The 16,246-nt window shown below is 37.3% G+C and overlaps 2 protein-coding genes and 1 long non-coding RNA gene across 4 annotated transcripts; 1 reads left to right on the forward strand and 2 right to left on the reverse strand.

The window, feature by feature from the left end:
* Positions 1-248: 248 nt before the first annotated feature.
* LOC133837371 (uncharacterized) lies at positions 249-10,389 on the reverse strand. Its single transcript, XM_062268109.1, has 6 exons — positions 9,863-10,389; positions 8,251-8,413; positions 2,542-2,652; positions 2,326-2,476; positions 2,142-2,263; positions 249-2,079 (listed from the first exon to the last, which is right to left on the reverse strand). Exons 2-6 carry the CDS (start codon positions 8,311-8,313, stop codon positions 637-639), a joined length of 1,890 nt encoding a protein of 629 aa, XP_062124093.1. The 5' UTR covers positions 8,314-8,413; positions 9,863-10,389; the 3' UTR covers positions 249-636.
* A 1,698-nt stretch (positions 10,390-12,087) lies between these two features.
* Positions 12,088-13,243, reverse strand: LOC133835595 (uncharacterized). Its single transcript, XM_062265604.1, has 3 exons — positions 12,753-13,243; positions 12,541-12,692; positions 12,088-12,417 (listed from the first exon to the last, which is right to left on the reverse strand). Exons 1-3 carry the CDS (start codon positions 13,115-13,117, stop codon positions 12,245-12,247), a joined length of 690 nt encoding a protein of 229 aa, XP_062121588.1. The 5' UTR covers positions 13,118-13,243; the 3' UTR covers positions 12,088-12,244.
* A 163-nt stretch (positions 13,244-13,406) lies between these two features.
* LOC133835599 (uncharacterized) lies at positions 13,407-14,320 on the forward strand. 2 transcript variants are annotated; one of them, XR_009893612.1, is made up of 2 exons: positions 13,407-13,847; positions 13,973-14,320. It is a non-coding gene; the product is annotated as an uncharacterized LOC133835599 (long non-coding RNA). The 2 variants fall into 2 exon arrangements; XR_009893613.1 differs by having other exon boundaries at positions 13,407-13,816.
* The last annotated feature ends 1,926 nt before the right edge of the window (positions 14,321-16,246 follow it).

The raw sequence follows: 16,246 nt of genomic DNA on the forward strand, positions 1-16,246 counted from the left end.
AAACGTTTGTTATATGGACTAAGGAACCATTGCAATTGGTAAGACGCAAGCAATCTCTCAAAATATAAAATGACTAAAGTTGATATTTCTACTATATCATATTTAAAGCTTCTTGGCATATACAAATAAAATGTGGAGTTAAATAATACACAATTATTGAATATATAACTTTTATGTTGAAAATTGTACTTATCACTTTTGTTAGGAAATCATAATTAGACCATGAATAATAAAATGAAAAGCAACACTTTAGTTTTACACACTATTTAATGCGCATTATTATTACTGTGAATATACAATAAAATTAACATTTAAATGCATGATAGATGCACCATCCCTCTGCTAGAAGAGGGCGTGGGATGTGGGTTTGTTAAAGCTCCGCTCACAAGTTCGACTTTGCACCGTCCTCAGTAATCGATAACTATCGATTATTTGCAATACAAGTTTTCAGTATATTTTCCAGTTCGCATCTCATTTACAGCGACAGCTGATGCACTAACAGAGTCAGCTGTGAGTTGATCTCGGTGTAGAATCGAACGTGCAAGAAAAGCTTTAGGATGTCGTCTAATACTAGGAGTAGTTGCTGTTTGCTGTTGTAGTTGCTGTGTTGAACTAAATGTAAGACATATCGTAAATCTATCTACGCAGGCAGGGCTCGCAGGTGCCGGGCAGCACAAACGATGGATGGCACTCGGGACACTTGGGATTCTCGCCAAACCATTTACCCTTTGTTGAGATCCCAGTGCTGCTGCTGCTACTGGCGCTGTTCAAGCTGCTGCTGCGACGTTCGGGAATCTTCAGCTGAAACGAATTGTACAAATCACCAGCGGCACTCGAGCCAGGTGCGTAGCCAGTGCGTCCGATTTGCTCCAATGGGAATGCGTACTCCGGTATCAGCAACTGCTTGCGCAGCTGTGTAATGTCCGTGGATGCAGCATTGCCAGTGGCAACCACATCGGAGCGTCGTTGGGCCTTCTCAGTGGCCACCACAGAGGGCAGCTCATTGGTCTTGATGGAACGCGAGCTGGGCAAACGTTTGGTCAGCGAACTCTGGCTGGCCAGATCATTCAGCTTGCTGTTGAAGCTTTCCTGCTTGTGCCCTTTGCTTGTGTAGTCGCCCGTTGTCTCGGGATACTCGCGACCATCGACACCGATTGGTGGATCCAACTTGGGTGGCTCCAGGCCATTGGCGGGCACCTTCCACTCGTAGTAAATGGGCGGACCCTGCGTGGTGGCAATGTCGTGTGGCACAAACTCCACGTAAGGCGGCAACAGATCGTTGAACGGCAGCTCCGCCTTCAGCGGTAAAACTCGAGGTGCAGCAGTAGCTGAGGGCGTGACCAGGCGGAAGCTCTGCGCTGGCGTTGGCGTGCGCGTCTCTAGCGGCACAGCAACAGCAGCTGGCCGATAGCTATTTGCAGCAGTGCTCGCTGTGGTCGGCAGCGTGGAGTAGGAGAAGGGCTGGCCGGCAAATGTGGTTGGTCGACTCAAAGGACGCGCTGTGGTGCTGACCACCGCTGCACCACTGACAGCGCCAGTGAAACGCGTGAATGGAGCTGCCGACGAAGTGCGCAATGTTTCGGTTGCTGGCTGCTGCTGCTGTTGCAGTGCATCATCCTGATTGTAGATAGGGTACACAAAAGGTGGCTCGTAGATCTTCGATGGCGGCTTGATGAACTTCACCGGTTTCGTGTCCTTCTTGCCCGCTGCCAGCTCTACCGAGTTAAAGTCCGCAGAAGTGTTGTATCTAGTGCTGTGACTGGTGCCCAAATCATCCGCATCCTGCTCTGCGATAAAGAACGTGGACTTGCGCTGATGCAGCGCCTCAGTGCGCTTTGTTGTCGAGCTGGGTCTGCGAGTTGTGGTTGTTGTAGTTGTGGTTGTCGTTGTGGTGCTTGATCTTGGTCTGGATGTGCTGCTGGTTAGCTCAATCTGTGGCTCATAGGCTGGTGGCAGAATGGTGCGACTTGGCGGCGGAATGCGCCAGCGAGTTTGTCCATTTTGTGCCAACTGCGCATCCAGTTTGATGGAACCCTTTGTGCTGTCGTCGCGTATTTGATTTTGACTGGGCGTCAGTTGCTGAGGAAGCCAAGAAGAGCCGAATCAGAATGAGCATTAAACATACTTGTACTGTCACTTACCTTGTATTGACTTCTGAAGGATTCACCGCCATAATCAGGTGCATAAGGACGATCCAGCAGATCAGGGCGTGGCGTGCGCAGATTGTTCTCCTCATCATTAACAAAGGGTTTATCACGCTGACCTGCAGGTGGGTTTAAACACAATCTTACATCCACAATTGAGTAACTAATTGAATTGTCTTACCTATTAAAAGATTCGCAGCGTAGTTGCTCTCCGCCTTAGAGCAGTTGACCATGTACCAGTGATCGCAGATGAGCATGCGCTGCTGGAAGAGCGTCGTGTTCGGGCAAGTGTAACTGAACTGCCTTCCTAGGCCATCGCACATGTGATACACCTAAGAGATGCGAGCGTGATTAGATTGTGAATAACTTGAGCTGCTTGCTGTGTTTGTTTATCCACCTGACAGCCTGTCTCCACGTCCGCATAGTAGCCAGCGGGGCGACCTGAGCACGAGAACGAAGTCTTCTGCATCTGACGTGGGCCACTCGAGACAGTGTTGGCATTTTGGCACTGTGAAAGCAATAATAATAAATCGAATTGGTTTTCTACTTAACTGCGGTTCATTTAGACAAAACTACTATTTCATAATTATAGATTTAAATTCATTTTACTATTTAGTTTTCAATTGGCGTGCATGTTTTCTTAGAAACTAAATTTTGGATCTGATCTTTTTCCAAAAAAGGCAACCACAAGCGTGTGTTCACCTTGAAAGGGAAATGAGTTTCTAATCAGCTTTGCAATTAATATGTGATACTTAAAAGTATTGTTATTCCTACGGATTAGTTCTTTTGTGCTTTTTTTTAGAGTTTTCTTGTCAATTAATCACTTCTTGGGAATGAGCGAAATATTTGGAATTGATCTCTAGACAAAAAAGGAAAGTACATTGAGTTTGCTACCAGTTCTTTATTCAATTTATTGATTGAATCAGATAAACTATTGGATCTGATCTTAGGCTTGTACATGAAATGTTTTTAATCAGCAACTTACTTAATATGATATTTATAAATATGACTATTTTCACTTCTAGAAAATCAGAGAAACTTTTAGAACTGATCTTTGAATAAAAAAAAAAAATGTTTCGCCAATTGGCGACTCAACTAATATGAGTTGTGGTACTTTTGAATATTGATGAGAACTTTCATTTCAATTAATCACTTCTTGGAAATTAGAGAAATATTATTACCAAGAAGATGAAGATGGGAATGAAATGGTTTTTTTAACAGCTACTTTATTCATACATAAATTTAGCTGCATTTATAAGTTATAAGTATTGCTGATATTTTTCAAGGTGTTTTCTTTTAAATAAACATTTCTTGGAAATCAATGCAGCATTTATAATTGACCTTTGGACAAAATGGGCAAAATAATATGACTTTATATTTGACAAGGGTGTTAATATGCGTTAAATTAATATGTCTTAAATATTTCTATTCAATGAATCACCGCTTGAAAATTCGCAAATTTGTAACTTGCAAAAATGTATAAATATAAATTAATGACCATGGCAGTGAAATTTTACTATAATCATCGATTACAATTAGAATCTAAAATAAGATGCATTGTAATAGTTATAAATATAGCTTATTAATATGTCTACTTAATGGAAATCAATGAAATATTTCACCTTGAGAGTAAAATTTGTTCTAATTAGCGCAGCGCTGAGTGCCCACACATAATAAATATAAATTTTGATACTTCTAAATTTTGCTACTCATACACAGCTAATCTCTTGTTTGGTTGCTGCAAGTTTTCCTGCGAAGAGAATGGACGTACGTGGGCTTTCTCAAGCGGAAAAGCTATTAGCGCATCAAAACAAATGATACCCGTGGATGATCAATATCTTTGGCATGAGTACTAAAACGAGTACTCGTTGCTGCCGCCGGCTGTGGTCCGACCAACTGATGAATTGAAGTGATGTCATAACTTGGCACATGCTGCCACGGCTGCTTGCAACACACGTACATACAACAGACGTTCAATGCGATGCGACCTGCTGCTATTGTGTGAAATGTCAACTTTGTGTACACCTCGAGATCTCTATATATGTATGTGTGTATATAGTATAGACATATGCATGTATGGATGCTTTTTTTGTCTTTTCTTTAATTATATAGAAAAAGTGTTCAGATGTTGTCGCTAGCAGTCGCAAATTATAGCCCAATGACTTATCGAAATCTGCCACTGGGTCTCTCGCCTGCGACGTGTGAAGCTTCCGTGCCGTTCATGCAGAGTCCGTGAAAAATGGCAAAAATATTTTCCCAAGCACTCGAAAAAAAAAACAAAAAACAAAACAATATAACAAAACACACATCAGCCCTACAACTTGACAAAAACCTTATATAATATTACAAAAACAACACTACAAAAAAATCATTTGCTGGACAAACGATGTTTTTTTCTCTCCTCTCTATAAAACTTGTCTTGAGTTTTTTGCTAATCCCTTTGAATTCCTCAGTAAACTTTCAATTCTCTGTAAATTCCACAAAATATAATATAGTAATGAGCTAATAGACCAACGGATATTTCTTACAATTTTATAATTTTGACTTTGTCTCAATTCTCAAATGATGACATCTTGTGAGTAAAACATATTTGGCAATTTATGATGCCCCAGATTATGAGAATTAACATTTAAAATGTGTACCAATTTTGTGGTTACATACCCTGTAAATAATGTGCTTTTGTAATGGGAGTTTAGGTTTATAGTGATCAATTTGCGGATTTAGCAATAGCACAATTTTCATTTTTGTGGTTTTGTTTTTCAGATAGTTTGTGGTTCATTATAAAAATCATAAAATCTCTAGCTATTTTTTTTTTTATATATCCATTTAATGTAATATAAGTTGATTTAAATGATGTGCTTGGTTTGTTTTTAAATAAATTTTTAAGTAATGAATTTAGAAATATTTCTTTATTTTGCAGGTATATGTAGTATTGCATTATAGATTACAACACTTATAATGCTTACTGTATATTCCGGTTTCTAGTGCGACAAGTAATATTTTTTTTGCTGTAGCTATTACTGAACATTATTATTTATTATTACAGCTATTAACGTGAATATTATTTATACTGAATTCCTTAACTCACATTAATATAGTCAGATTATTCATTTTTTTTAAATCGCAAATACTTTTCTTTCAATTAAACATTTTTACGGTTATGTGGTCATCACAACAAGTACTAAAATTTGTTCATATTTTATTAAAAGGTTTTTACCATTTTATAGAATTATCTCCATTGCTTACTCCACTACAAGCAGAGATATCTAAAAGACTGATACAATACAATCATACAATTTATTTTATATTTTCTTGGTCTAGCATAAATGTTAATTTGATTTCTCGGTATTTCTACAGTTCATCAGCGATGAACTGGAGCAGTCTCGATTTGTCTTCTGAATGGTTCTCAACACTTTTGTATTGCGGCATTTCGCTACGCTCGCACACTTTTAAGGCAATGTGATTAGCATTCATTTGAGAGAGAGAGACTCTGTGGGCATCACATTGATTTGCATTTGCTGTATAAGGGCATTGTCAGACAATGTTTACGAGCAGAGGCATCCGGTAAATCAGAGAACTCACTCTGGAAGCTGTTTGATTGCTTAGTGGGAGCTAAAGGCGAGTGTGCAGAAAGTTCAAGCAATTTGACATTCCAAAAACAGAAAACAAAAATGTTTGCTACTGATGGATAACATGGCGTATACTTGATCTCAAGCTGTGCAAACTTGTTGGCAATTTTAATAGTTAATTGCATTTCATTTGGCCGCTTAACTGTTTACAATTTGACGGAATGTTTTAGTGCTATTTGTGTGTTATGTGCCTTGGCCGAGTCGAATGGCCTATTACTCAACTTCATAAATTTAACTTTAACTTTAACTTCAACCTCAACGTTTTTCATTTTCTTTTTTCGTTTTTATTTTAATTTCTTGTTTGAAAGCGAAAAGAAGCTGCGAACTTTTTTTCCAACCTATTTTAAAAGCTGTTGCTATTGCTGTTGCTGTTATTGTTGTTTGTTAGTGGTGGTGCTGGTGGTGGCGGCGGTGGTGCAAAAGTGTCAGTAAAAAGGTCACTTGGTCAACGTCAGCGACTGCGTCTTTGTTTTAATATGCTTGAAGACCTTTGCTAATATTGTTGTCGTAGTTGCTGTTGTTGTTGTTGTTGTTGTTGTTGTTGCTTTAGCTCTTGCTGTGGCATGTGTGTGAATGAATGAATGGTGGTAGTAGGTGCACTCACATAGACACCCATAGAATAAATTAAAAATGAAACAAAGCGTAAAGAGCGCAAAATTACAACATTTTCCGCCGTTGCTCAAAAGCACTTGGGAAGTGACGCCAAAAGAAGATAAACACGAAGAAGCCGCCAAAAGCTGAATCTGAAGTCGAAGTCGAAGTCAAAGCAGTAGAAGAAACTAAAGTAGAAGAAGTGGATGAAAAACGCTGTCAAAGTTGAAGGGGCCATCGGTATGTCCAGTTGCCACAAGGGGCCAAAGAGGGGGGCGAATTTTGCAAAATTATAAACAGCATTTTAACGGACAGTTTAATGGGGCAGGCAGGCAGCACATATTGCGGAATGAGAGTAATTAACATAAATGCTCAAAAGTGTTGCCCAAATGTGTGCAGAAGAAAGTTGAGGGGAGGTATACTTGAAGTCAGTTCGATGATCAATAAGAATAAAGTATTAATTATTTGCTTGTACGTGATAAGTTTTGTATAGATAAAAGTGTTTAGCATGCGATTAATTCTCGCAGGAAGATAATGCATCACGGAATATGCTAAATTAAATTATGTGCACAACAAGTTATATCAGATTAAGAAACCTCTCAACTATGAATATACCCGCTACTCATAGGGTAGATGGGTATTATAACATTGAGCCTATAGCAAATGTATGTTAAAGTATATAGAAAGTTAAAGTATATATATCATTGATCAGCGTCAATGGCGATGTAGCCATGTCCGTCTGCCTGTCTGTCCGTCCGTTGATATTAACATCTATATCTCAGAGGATATACGAGATAGAGATATAATTTTTGTATATAGCACTTGATTTGTTTGCATGCAGATCAAGTTTGTTTAAAATTTTTTCCACACCCACTTTCGACACCGCAAATCGAAAAAATATCGAAGAAAAGTATCAATTTTCGGTACATACATTAAGGACTACAGTATTTATGACTCCTGCTGGTATTGGATAAGAATTATAAAAGTTATTTAAGAAATACATTTGTATAATAGAAAAATCCTACAGTAATACGAACTTAGTTGTTTTGGCTAACAATCTGATATATTATATTAACTCTATAGTATATTTTTAAGTTAGCACTATACCAAATATAGCCTTAGGTATATTTATGTATTTTTGCGGTACATAAATGTAGCATATTTTAATAATAATACCGCAATGTCTTGCTCTTATTCAAAATGGATAGCGGGTATCTCACAGTCGAGTATACTTGACTGTAGCTTTCTTACTTGCTAAAATTTGCAGCTGTAGTTTTCTAAAATTTATTTACTAAATTGCACATCAACTTTAGGATTCGGAAAATGATCAAAAATCCGCAGAATTTGAGTATCGTTAAAATTGATAATAAACAACGGTTATAGCCAACACTTGGCATTAATAACACGATTTGATGTCGCTCTTACAATGTGATAATTGATTGTAAGTAAATGAAATGTTAACGATCTTTTTATTGTGATTGCTTACAATCAGTAAGTGATTTATCTGCTGATGCAAAGCATTCCGAACTTTTGCCCAGATTCGATCGCAAAACAAGGCGAATTGATGAGCGACTCAATGAATTAATCACAGCATACGCGAGCGAGAACAAGTGTGAGACTGTAAGCTATTTGTATATTATTTAAACAATTAATTACTGCAGTCGCTATGGCGAAATAAATACAATGTTTAAATCTTTATATAATTTCAATAAAAATTAATTTGAAATTTGCATTTCTAAGCTCACGTGCCCAAACAACATCAAGAGATGAGTTGCATAGCTTTAAGGTGGATCACAAGTCATAATAGTAAATGAGTAACATAATATATAATATATTATAATAGATATATTCATATGCCTCTGGGCTTAAATCCCAAAGAAACTTACCTCACAGTCCAAAAATAGCGTGAAGCAGAATAATGCGATACCCAAAATACGAAAATCTTTCATTTTCGTTAGTGTTTCTTCTCTCTTTTCCTTTTTATTTTTTGTGGCTTCCGAATCAATTGTCAATTTGTTTGGTTGGGCGTTAATTATATTGTATATATAACTGAAAGTGTTAAATAAATAGCGTAAGTGCTCGAGATATTGTATAATTGCTGGAAAGCGACTCCCCAATTATGGCTGAATTGTTGTCAATCTTTGCGTAAGTCGATTTACAATACTTTCCACATAAAGCCCTCTTAACAATGGTCGAAGACGACGACGACGACGACGCAATTCCATGGTGAAAACAATTTTCGATTTCAATTTGGCCAAGTTCGTAATTAATTGTAATTTAACAACAAAAAGCGAAAAAAATGTTAACGAAAACAAACACAATTACAATCGTTTGACTGACAGCGAAGCGGCATAAATTGTTGCTATTTTATGGCTGGTAGAATTAGCAACGCATTTGCCGCTCTGCCGATGCTGTTGCCCCAACTTCTGTGTCCGTGCCTCTCAGACTCTGCCCCTACCCCAGCCTCTGCCTCTGCCTCGACCTCCACCTACAATTCAATTTTGCAACCTTGCAACTTCGCGCACACACAGAAACACAAACACTGCGAATAGATTAAACTGTTTTCTGTTGTCGTGCAAGACAAATGCAGTTGTTGTTGATGCTTTCCAAGCTTTCCAAATAAGCCAAGTTGAACTTTGAACTACATATGAATACCCTGCAAACTGGACTGGATGAATGCAGGGGTAGGTGCTATTAAAATTTAATTGGCATGAGGTCAGAATGCAGTCTGGTTTATAAATTTGTATTCAACTTATCTTGTCAAATTTTATGAAACAAAATGACTTTGACTTGATTTCCTTGAGTGACAGCGACCGTAACGAAAGAAGCGCATTAAAAATTCATTAGATTGAATTACACTACAAATAATCGGATTAACTATTTTTGGGATATTTAATTTGAATATCGATTGGGCGGATGTTTGGGTTATTTAATCTATTTACAAGATCACATTTTTGTGCGTGCAACAATCGATTGGTTGCATCCACAGCGTTGGCTTCTTCGAATAATTGAGGTCCCGTGATTCGATATGGTATTTCCCTGTCTTGACCTTTCTGACAACAAACGGCAAGTTGCAACAAATATTTGATGCAACTTTATCCTCAGCTCGTGATGCTGGTTTCGTTTTTTATTGACGTCGTTTTGCTGTTGCAGTTGTTGCTGTGTTTCTTTTTTTTCGTCGTTTTTTTTTGTGCCTGGCAGCAAAACCAAACTACAAAGCCTATTTGACATTTTTGCCAGCAAATTTCCACAGAAAGAGCATTTTACGAACTTATAAACCCAAAGCTGCAGTCAAATAGCTGCTGTAGCTATTGCTAATGTTGCAACAACAACAATAACAATTACTGTACCAATTAGCTGGCATTACAGGTTGATTACGACTTTAGCCCATCCATAGTTGGCATTTTTTCTTCTCGTTTTTTGTGTCTAATTGTTGAGAGGAAGTTATTAAGATAGCAAGTTGAGGAGGCAATCAGATTGGATTTTTTATGGCATTACCTTCGACTTAAAAGTTGGACAACAACAAATTAAGTGCTGAGTAGGTGGGGCTATGAATAATATTCCATATGTTATGTCTGGTTTGTTCTATTACACATCGCTGCTGATCTTTCCCAAAAGATCAAATGTCAGACCGATATAGAAGTTGAAAAACCGAAACAAAGTCAAGAGCACACGCGCCAAATTGGTTTTAATCACGATGCCGACGATGTCGATGACGATGACGATGTTGATGCTCTGATGTTTTAAGATTCAAACATCGAACATCTAAAATTCAATTGGCATAAATTATATATTTATTACGGTATGCCATTAACACTTAATGCCTATCGATGCCACACTGTTGCAAGATTTGCCCGTTCTTGCACTTCAAACGACGCGCGCTTTACTTTTTTTTGTATCTCAATCGCTGTATCTTTCTGTTGTTCAGTTCAATTGTATTTGATTATTTTTTTGTTTATTTTTTTGTTTGTATTTTTGCCGCTACGGCAACCACATCGAACGACGTCTCAAACAGAACTGATGCCTCTGAATGCACTCAACTTGGCTTAAAATTCACATTAGGCCGCTGGCGAAGTCCGCCCGCTAGACGCAGCACAAAAGAAGCGCCAAGCAATCGTCGTCATCATCAACGCACAGTGGGGCAAGGTTTGCTAAACTTGTAGTAAGATGCGCGCAAAACAGTGAGGTATTATATTTATAATATACCAAATCAATATATAGAAAATATTATTAAGTATACAGTAAGGTTTACAATATAACAGGTTTACAACTAAAGCAATAAAAACCCTACAGAAGCATTCCTTTGTTTCCTTATAAAATAATTTCTGTGATAATACTCTTCTATCTTATGGTTGAAATTAATTAAAGTTAAAATAGTACATTTATGGTTTAATAACTATTTTCACATTAAGTGAAATATTTTTATTATATTTTATAAGAAATAAAACTACATAGATTATTAATATTTAAATATTATTTTTTTTGTATATCATTTTATTAAAATCCAGATATATATGCATTTATTTATCAATGTGATATTTGTCATGTTTATTTTCTAAAACAAATATTCCTACTACTCTTGATTTAAATAAAATTACTAAGAATATATGAATGTTTGTTTTAATTTTTCCCGAAAATTAACTTTTAAGCTACTACTGCTTCACAAAGAAAATAAAGTAGAATTTTATTCATTTTTCAACTTAAAAGATATGTTCATAAATTAAAATAGAAACTTGAATAAAAATTAACAACTAATAATTAGATAAAATATGCACACAATTACTATGATTTTGTGAGTTGAATTGCTGGTAGTTTTGCTATGATTTACGCCCACTGTGCGTCAAACATCTTCGTTAATAGCCGAAGGCAAAGCTGCTGCAAAGTTCGTCTGAATGTTGCCGAGTGGGCAGCACAGTTAGAGCCAACGTCAGAGCCAGCCATATTCAACGTTAGACTCAGAGCCAGAGTTGAGCAGTCAACAAAGCGTTAACATTGCAGCTACAATTTGATTTCCATTTGCAATGTACACAGCACAGCTCAGTTTGGGGGATTGGGGTTATTAGCGTCGGGTATGCCACCGTTTACGTTGAACCCTTCACCAAAATGCTGTGTGTTTATTTGCCTAATTTATTGGATCGCCAAACAGTTGGCTAAATAGAGCAATCGAGAAGAGTAGCAACCGCAGATGGAGAGATCCAAGTGAGATTAGAGGCAGCGGATTACGAAAGGTAAAACTCTAGGCACTTCAACAACGAGTACTCCATGCAGTCATCATCTCTGGCGTTGGCGTCGAAGTCAGCTTCGTCTTCAGTTTTCATTTTACAGTTTACAGCTTACAGTTTTTAGTGAGTTTTGTAAGAGGAGATTTCCATTTTCAATTCATGCCGTTTATTTGCTTGTTTTGCCGCCTTTCAAAGCCCTTTGTCGTGAGGAAAAACCAAGAAAGAACTGTGTACAAGACTCTTTTTCGGCTAGGGGTTTGCATCAATTGGGGCTGGTCTGACGTGTTGCCTCATTGAATTTCTAGGTTCACATTCATATGAAGCTGTAGCTGATGCTGACGCTCATGCTTTCAATGCAGCGTTTATTATTTGGCTTTTTGTTTTCCTTTTCTTTTTTTTTTGTTGTGTGTTTTTGATCGTGACTGCTGCTGGGCTGCGGCTGGGCAGGAAGTCAAAGCTTTAGCGAAAACAAAAAAATCAAAATAAAAGAAAAACGGTAAATTTAAAATTCAATGATGAACGCGTATCTTTATGTTGTTCAAACAAACAAAAGTCCATCGTTGCGTATACGTAACATGAAATTTTGCGGCGTTCTACAAAAGCAGGAAAGAAAAGATAAAACGAAACAAAATAGAAAATACGAAACACCATTTAACATTTAAACATTCGGTGATTGGTTCGATTTCAATTGCTGTGAGCGCATTGCCAACGAGTGTTGCTGGAACTCGGCCAGAATGCGACTCTCTGGTATGTCTGTCTCCACGCGGCTGCCGATGATATCAATGTCATGCTCTTGTTTGTCGAAAAAGATGTCGATAATAATGCGTACGCCTGCGGAAGAATGATTCGATGAGCCATGAGAATCGATCTGTATCTCAATGATTAATTCGATATTTAAGATGATTGCAAAATGCATTCGAAAAGTAAAGGTCTTCTTTTTCATTCGTGCTTTACCTTGTTCGGTGCGCCTTATGGTGGTCTTGCTTTGATATGATTTCTCAATCGATTCACCGCCCGCACCGTCTCCCTGCAGCGATTGTTGCATTGATGTTTGATCATCTGATGTGGTTAAGTGAAAATTGCCCGGTTTACTCTTGTATACATGGCTAATAAATTTTGTGTATTAAATTGGAGCAAACGTAATTAGCTGATCATTTTTTAATCACCTGCCACCGGGTTGTTGACTATCGTTGACTGGAACATTGAGGTAAATGCCATTGCAACATTCCTGCTCTTGTTGCAACTGTTGCTGCTGCTGAGGTGCCTCCATGTCGATGCCCTTCAAGTTCGAACCAAAGTAGATGGACTTGGCCTGGGCCAATTCCTGATTCTTTTGTGTGGCATAATTATATAGATTGATCATGTCGCGAACACGTATCGGTTGCTCATCCTCCTCCTCTCCTTCGATACTTGAGTGCATATCCGGCCCGGGTCGTGCACTCACATGGGAATTTCCGGAATAGTTGCTGCAATTGTCATCATCGAAACTTTGATTGCAATTAGCGCCAGGACCGTTCTCTTTGCTATTCATATTTGAAATTTGATGTTGCTTTTTTTCTTTTAAACTTTATGTGTAAAATTGCTTTTAAAATGTGAGAACAAGAACGTCTGGAACAAATCTACATGGGAAGTAAAAGCTATGCACAGACTTAAATCAATGAAATCTATCAATAATTATTCTACACACAACGCTTGCTTATAGAGATTGAAGTAAGTTTTTATTTTGCAATCATACTCTATTCTTACTTTGTAATCAATTGTGCATTTTTGGTAATGCTGAAAAAGAACTCACGCTTAAAGTATGTGTACTTTAGAGGGTCAAAAGGTGCGTCCTTCTAAACTGTGGCATACCTTTATGTAAATAAAACCCATATATCATCATTCAGAAGCAGCACGACGAGCCACAAAACAAAGCAAACGTCGTTGTAATTGTAATTGTAATTGTAATATGTGGGTCCATCTTCAATTCGTTAGCAATTACTTAAGGTAAACAAATGTAAATGTAATTCATATTTGAATTGAATTTACAGCTGCGACCTTCGCTGTGGCAATCAAAAGCCAAAGCCGAGATCGAACTGCTTGGTTATTAGTGAAATTCGAACCGTTAACTGAATGCCACAAGTATTTGAATTGTCTTAGCGCCGGATTTGTTTGGCTCTGAAAAGGCGTTGGATACATCAACAACAAATACTTCAACTCGTATGTAGATGCGATGGATCGATAGATGTGTGTGAGTATGAGTTAATATCTTTTGAAATTGGGTGAGGAATGACTTGCACCACTTGCCCCACCATCGCCACCATTATCATCCTCATCATCATCATCATCATCATCAGCAGCAGTGGTAACAGTAGTAATTGCAATTGTAATAGTAGTTGTATTTCAGTTACTTCCATTTGGCACACGATCACCACGAAAAGAAAAAAGCCCAGTTTAAGGTCAACTAATTGCCAGCGACATGTGACGATTTCGTTGCGAGGAGCATTTGCAATTTACAATCTAATTTACTGGAACTAAACTTGCACTTAATGATTTATTTATAGATATCAAGTGCAATTAATTTTAGGAAACCCAATGTTGTGCTTCATTTCGCGAATGAATCAGCAACTCAAAGACACACTCTTTATTCTCAGGTACCTAATTATGTATTCACTTAATAAACGGTGTCAGATTGGACTCATTATGAAGATCTAAGAACACAAATTAAAATAAAAGTAAACAAACGTTGAATTCATTTAACATTTTCGTAATTATTTCTTAACTTAACAAGTGAGGTGTTAAGCAGGGAAATAAATATCCGCTGTTTTTTTCTTAAATTAATAATTAAATCATTTATATAGTAGGATAAAAAAACTAAAACAACTATTGCTCTGTTGATTTTTGGGCATCTTAGATTGAAGTCATTATGAAGAACACAAAATAAAAAAGTAAATGTTGAAATCATTTAACATTTTTTATACCCGCTACCCATAGGGTAGAAGGGTATTAAAACTTTGTGTTGGCAGGAAATGTATGTAACAGGTAGAACGAGGCATCTCCGACCCTATAAATTATATATTTTCTTGATCAGCGCTCACAGCCGAGAAGATATAACTATGTCCGTCTATTTGTTTGTTCATTTGTCGGTACTTACTTAGATCTCAGAAATCATAAGAGAGAGCCATTATTTTATAATTATCTACAGCACTTTTTATACTTGCAAGTAGATTAAGTTGGTTTAAAACTTTTGCCAAGCCCTCTCGCCAAGCGTAATTTTGAAGCTAGAAATTTTTGTTACATACAATAATAACTTTATTCTTTATTATTCTTGAAAATTTGATTGCGATTGGATAAAACTGGTAGAAGTTATTCAATAAATACTTCCTACTTTATGAAATATTTTGAATGTAGTGCTGTATTAATATACGAAAATTAGACTTTAAACTAATTTTTAGTATTCTTGCGATATATTAATTCGGTATATTTTAAAATTTATACTGCACTGTTTTACTTTTATTCAAATTGGATAGCGGGTATCTCACAGTCGAGCACATTCGACTGTAATTTTTGATCTATTGATCCTCTTATTCAACAAAATTGAAAGTTGGCTATGCTAGTTGACAAAAATGAATTGGTAATAAGATTAAAAGAACTTTACCCAATTTGATATTTACCTTAAAATAAATGAATGTCATTAATTAGGTATATGAACTATCAACACTTTGAGTTGTTATTCAGTCTGCTACTGATGTATCTCCATTGTAAATTAGCTTAAATTAAGCGTCTCTTGTATCTTCAGTCTAGATACATTTATATTTCGGAACTATTTTCTGCACCTCACAGATAACTATCTTAAACACACTTCAGTGTTGTTGGAACTACGTATTTATCTAGCTGTCTATCTCAGTTGTGTTGATGAATATATCTTTCTGTCGATCTCTCTATCTGTCTTTGCTGAAATCATTTTCTATGGCTGCCGAAGCTGAAGAATCTGCAGAGTCTCAAGTTCGCTTTTGGCTATATATTTATTTGAATTGAATCCGATTTGCTGCATAATGAGCATTTAGTTAGTATTTAAGAATATTTTCGTGTGAATGCTAGATTTTGGTTCTTACATATCACGAGTTTGCTCTGCACTTGTTGGTTGCCTGCCGCATCTTTTGGCAATTAGCGGCGATGTCAACGGGTTCAATGGAAATCAAGAAAAGGTGTGGGGCCAAAAGTACGGCATAGTAATACTTTGACAATGCAATGAGAATGTACGTATTAACGTATGAGTGCAGAATGCTACTCCTAAGTAACGAGTATTGGAACAAGATGCCGGTGAGGTGTGTCATCGACATCATCTCTCGCACCTCTCTCTCGCTCTTTCGCTCTCTGTTCTCGATGCGCTCACGGGGGAGCCAAAGATGAAGGCGTGTGATTCTCTTGAAGGTCACAGCAATAAAAGAAAAACAACAGAAATAGCAACAACAATTGTGGGTTGCCATTTATGTTAGCTCATTTGTTCTGCCTCTTTCTCGCTCCGTCTCAATGGGGCACAACATATGTTTAATTGCTAAATTGGTGCAATTCGGCATAATTCATGTTGATAGCTTTAAGTCACCGCTCGACTCTTGTGCGCGCGCGTATCTTTTCTTGAATTTCGCAAGGTCTCATTGAAGCAGCAACAACAAGAAAT

Source organism: Drosophila sulfurigaster, chromosome 2R (genome assembly GCF_023558435.1).
Source record: "Drosophila sulfurigaster albostrigata strain 15112-1811.04 chromosome 2R, ASM2355843v2, whole genome shotgun sequence".
NCBI classification, from domain to species: Eukaryota; Metazoa; Arthropoda; class Insecta; order Diptera; family Drosophilidae; genus Drosophila; species Drosophila sulfurigaster.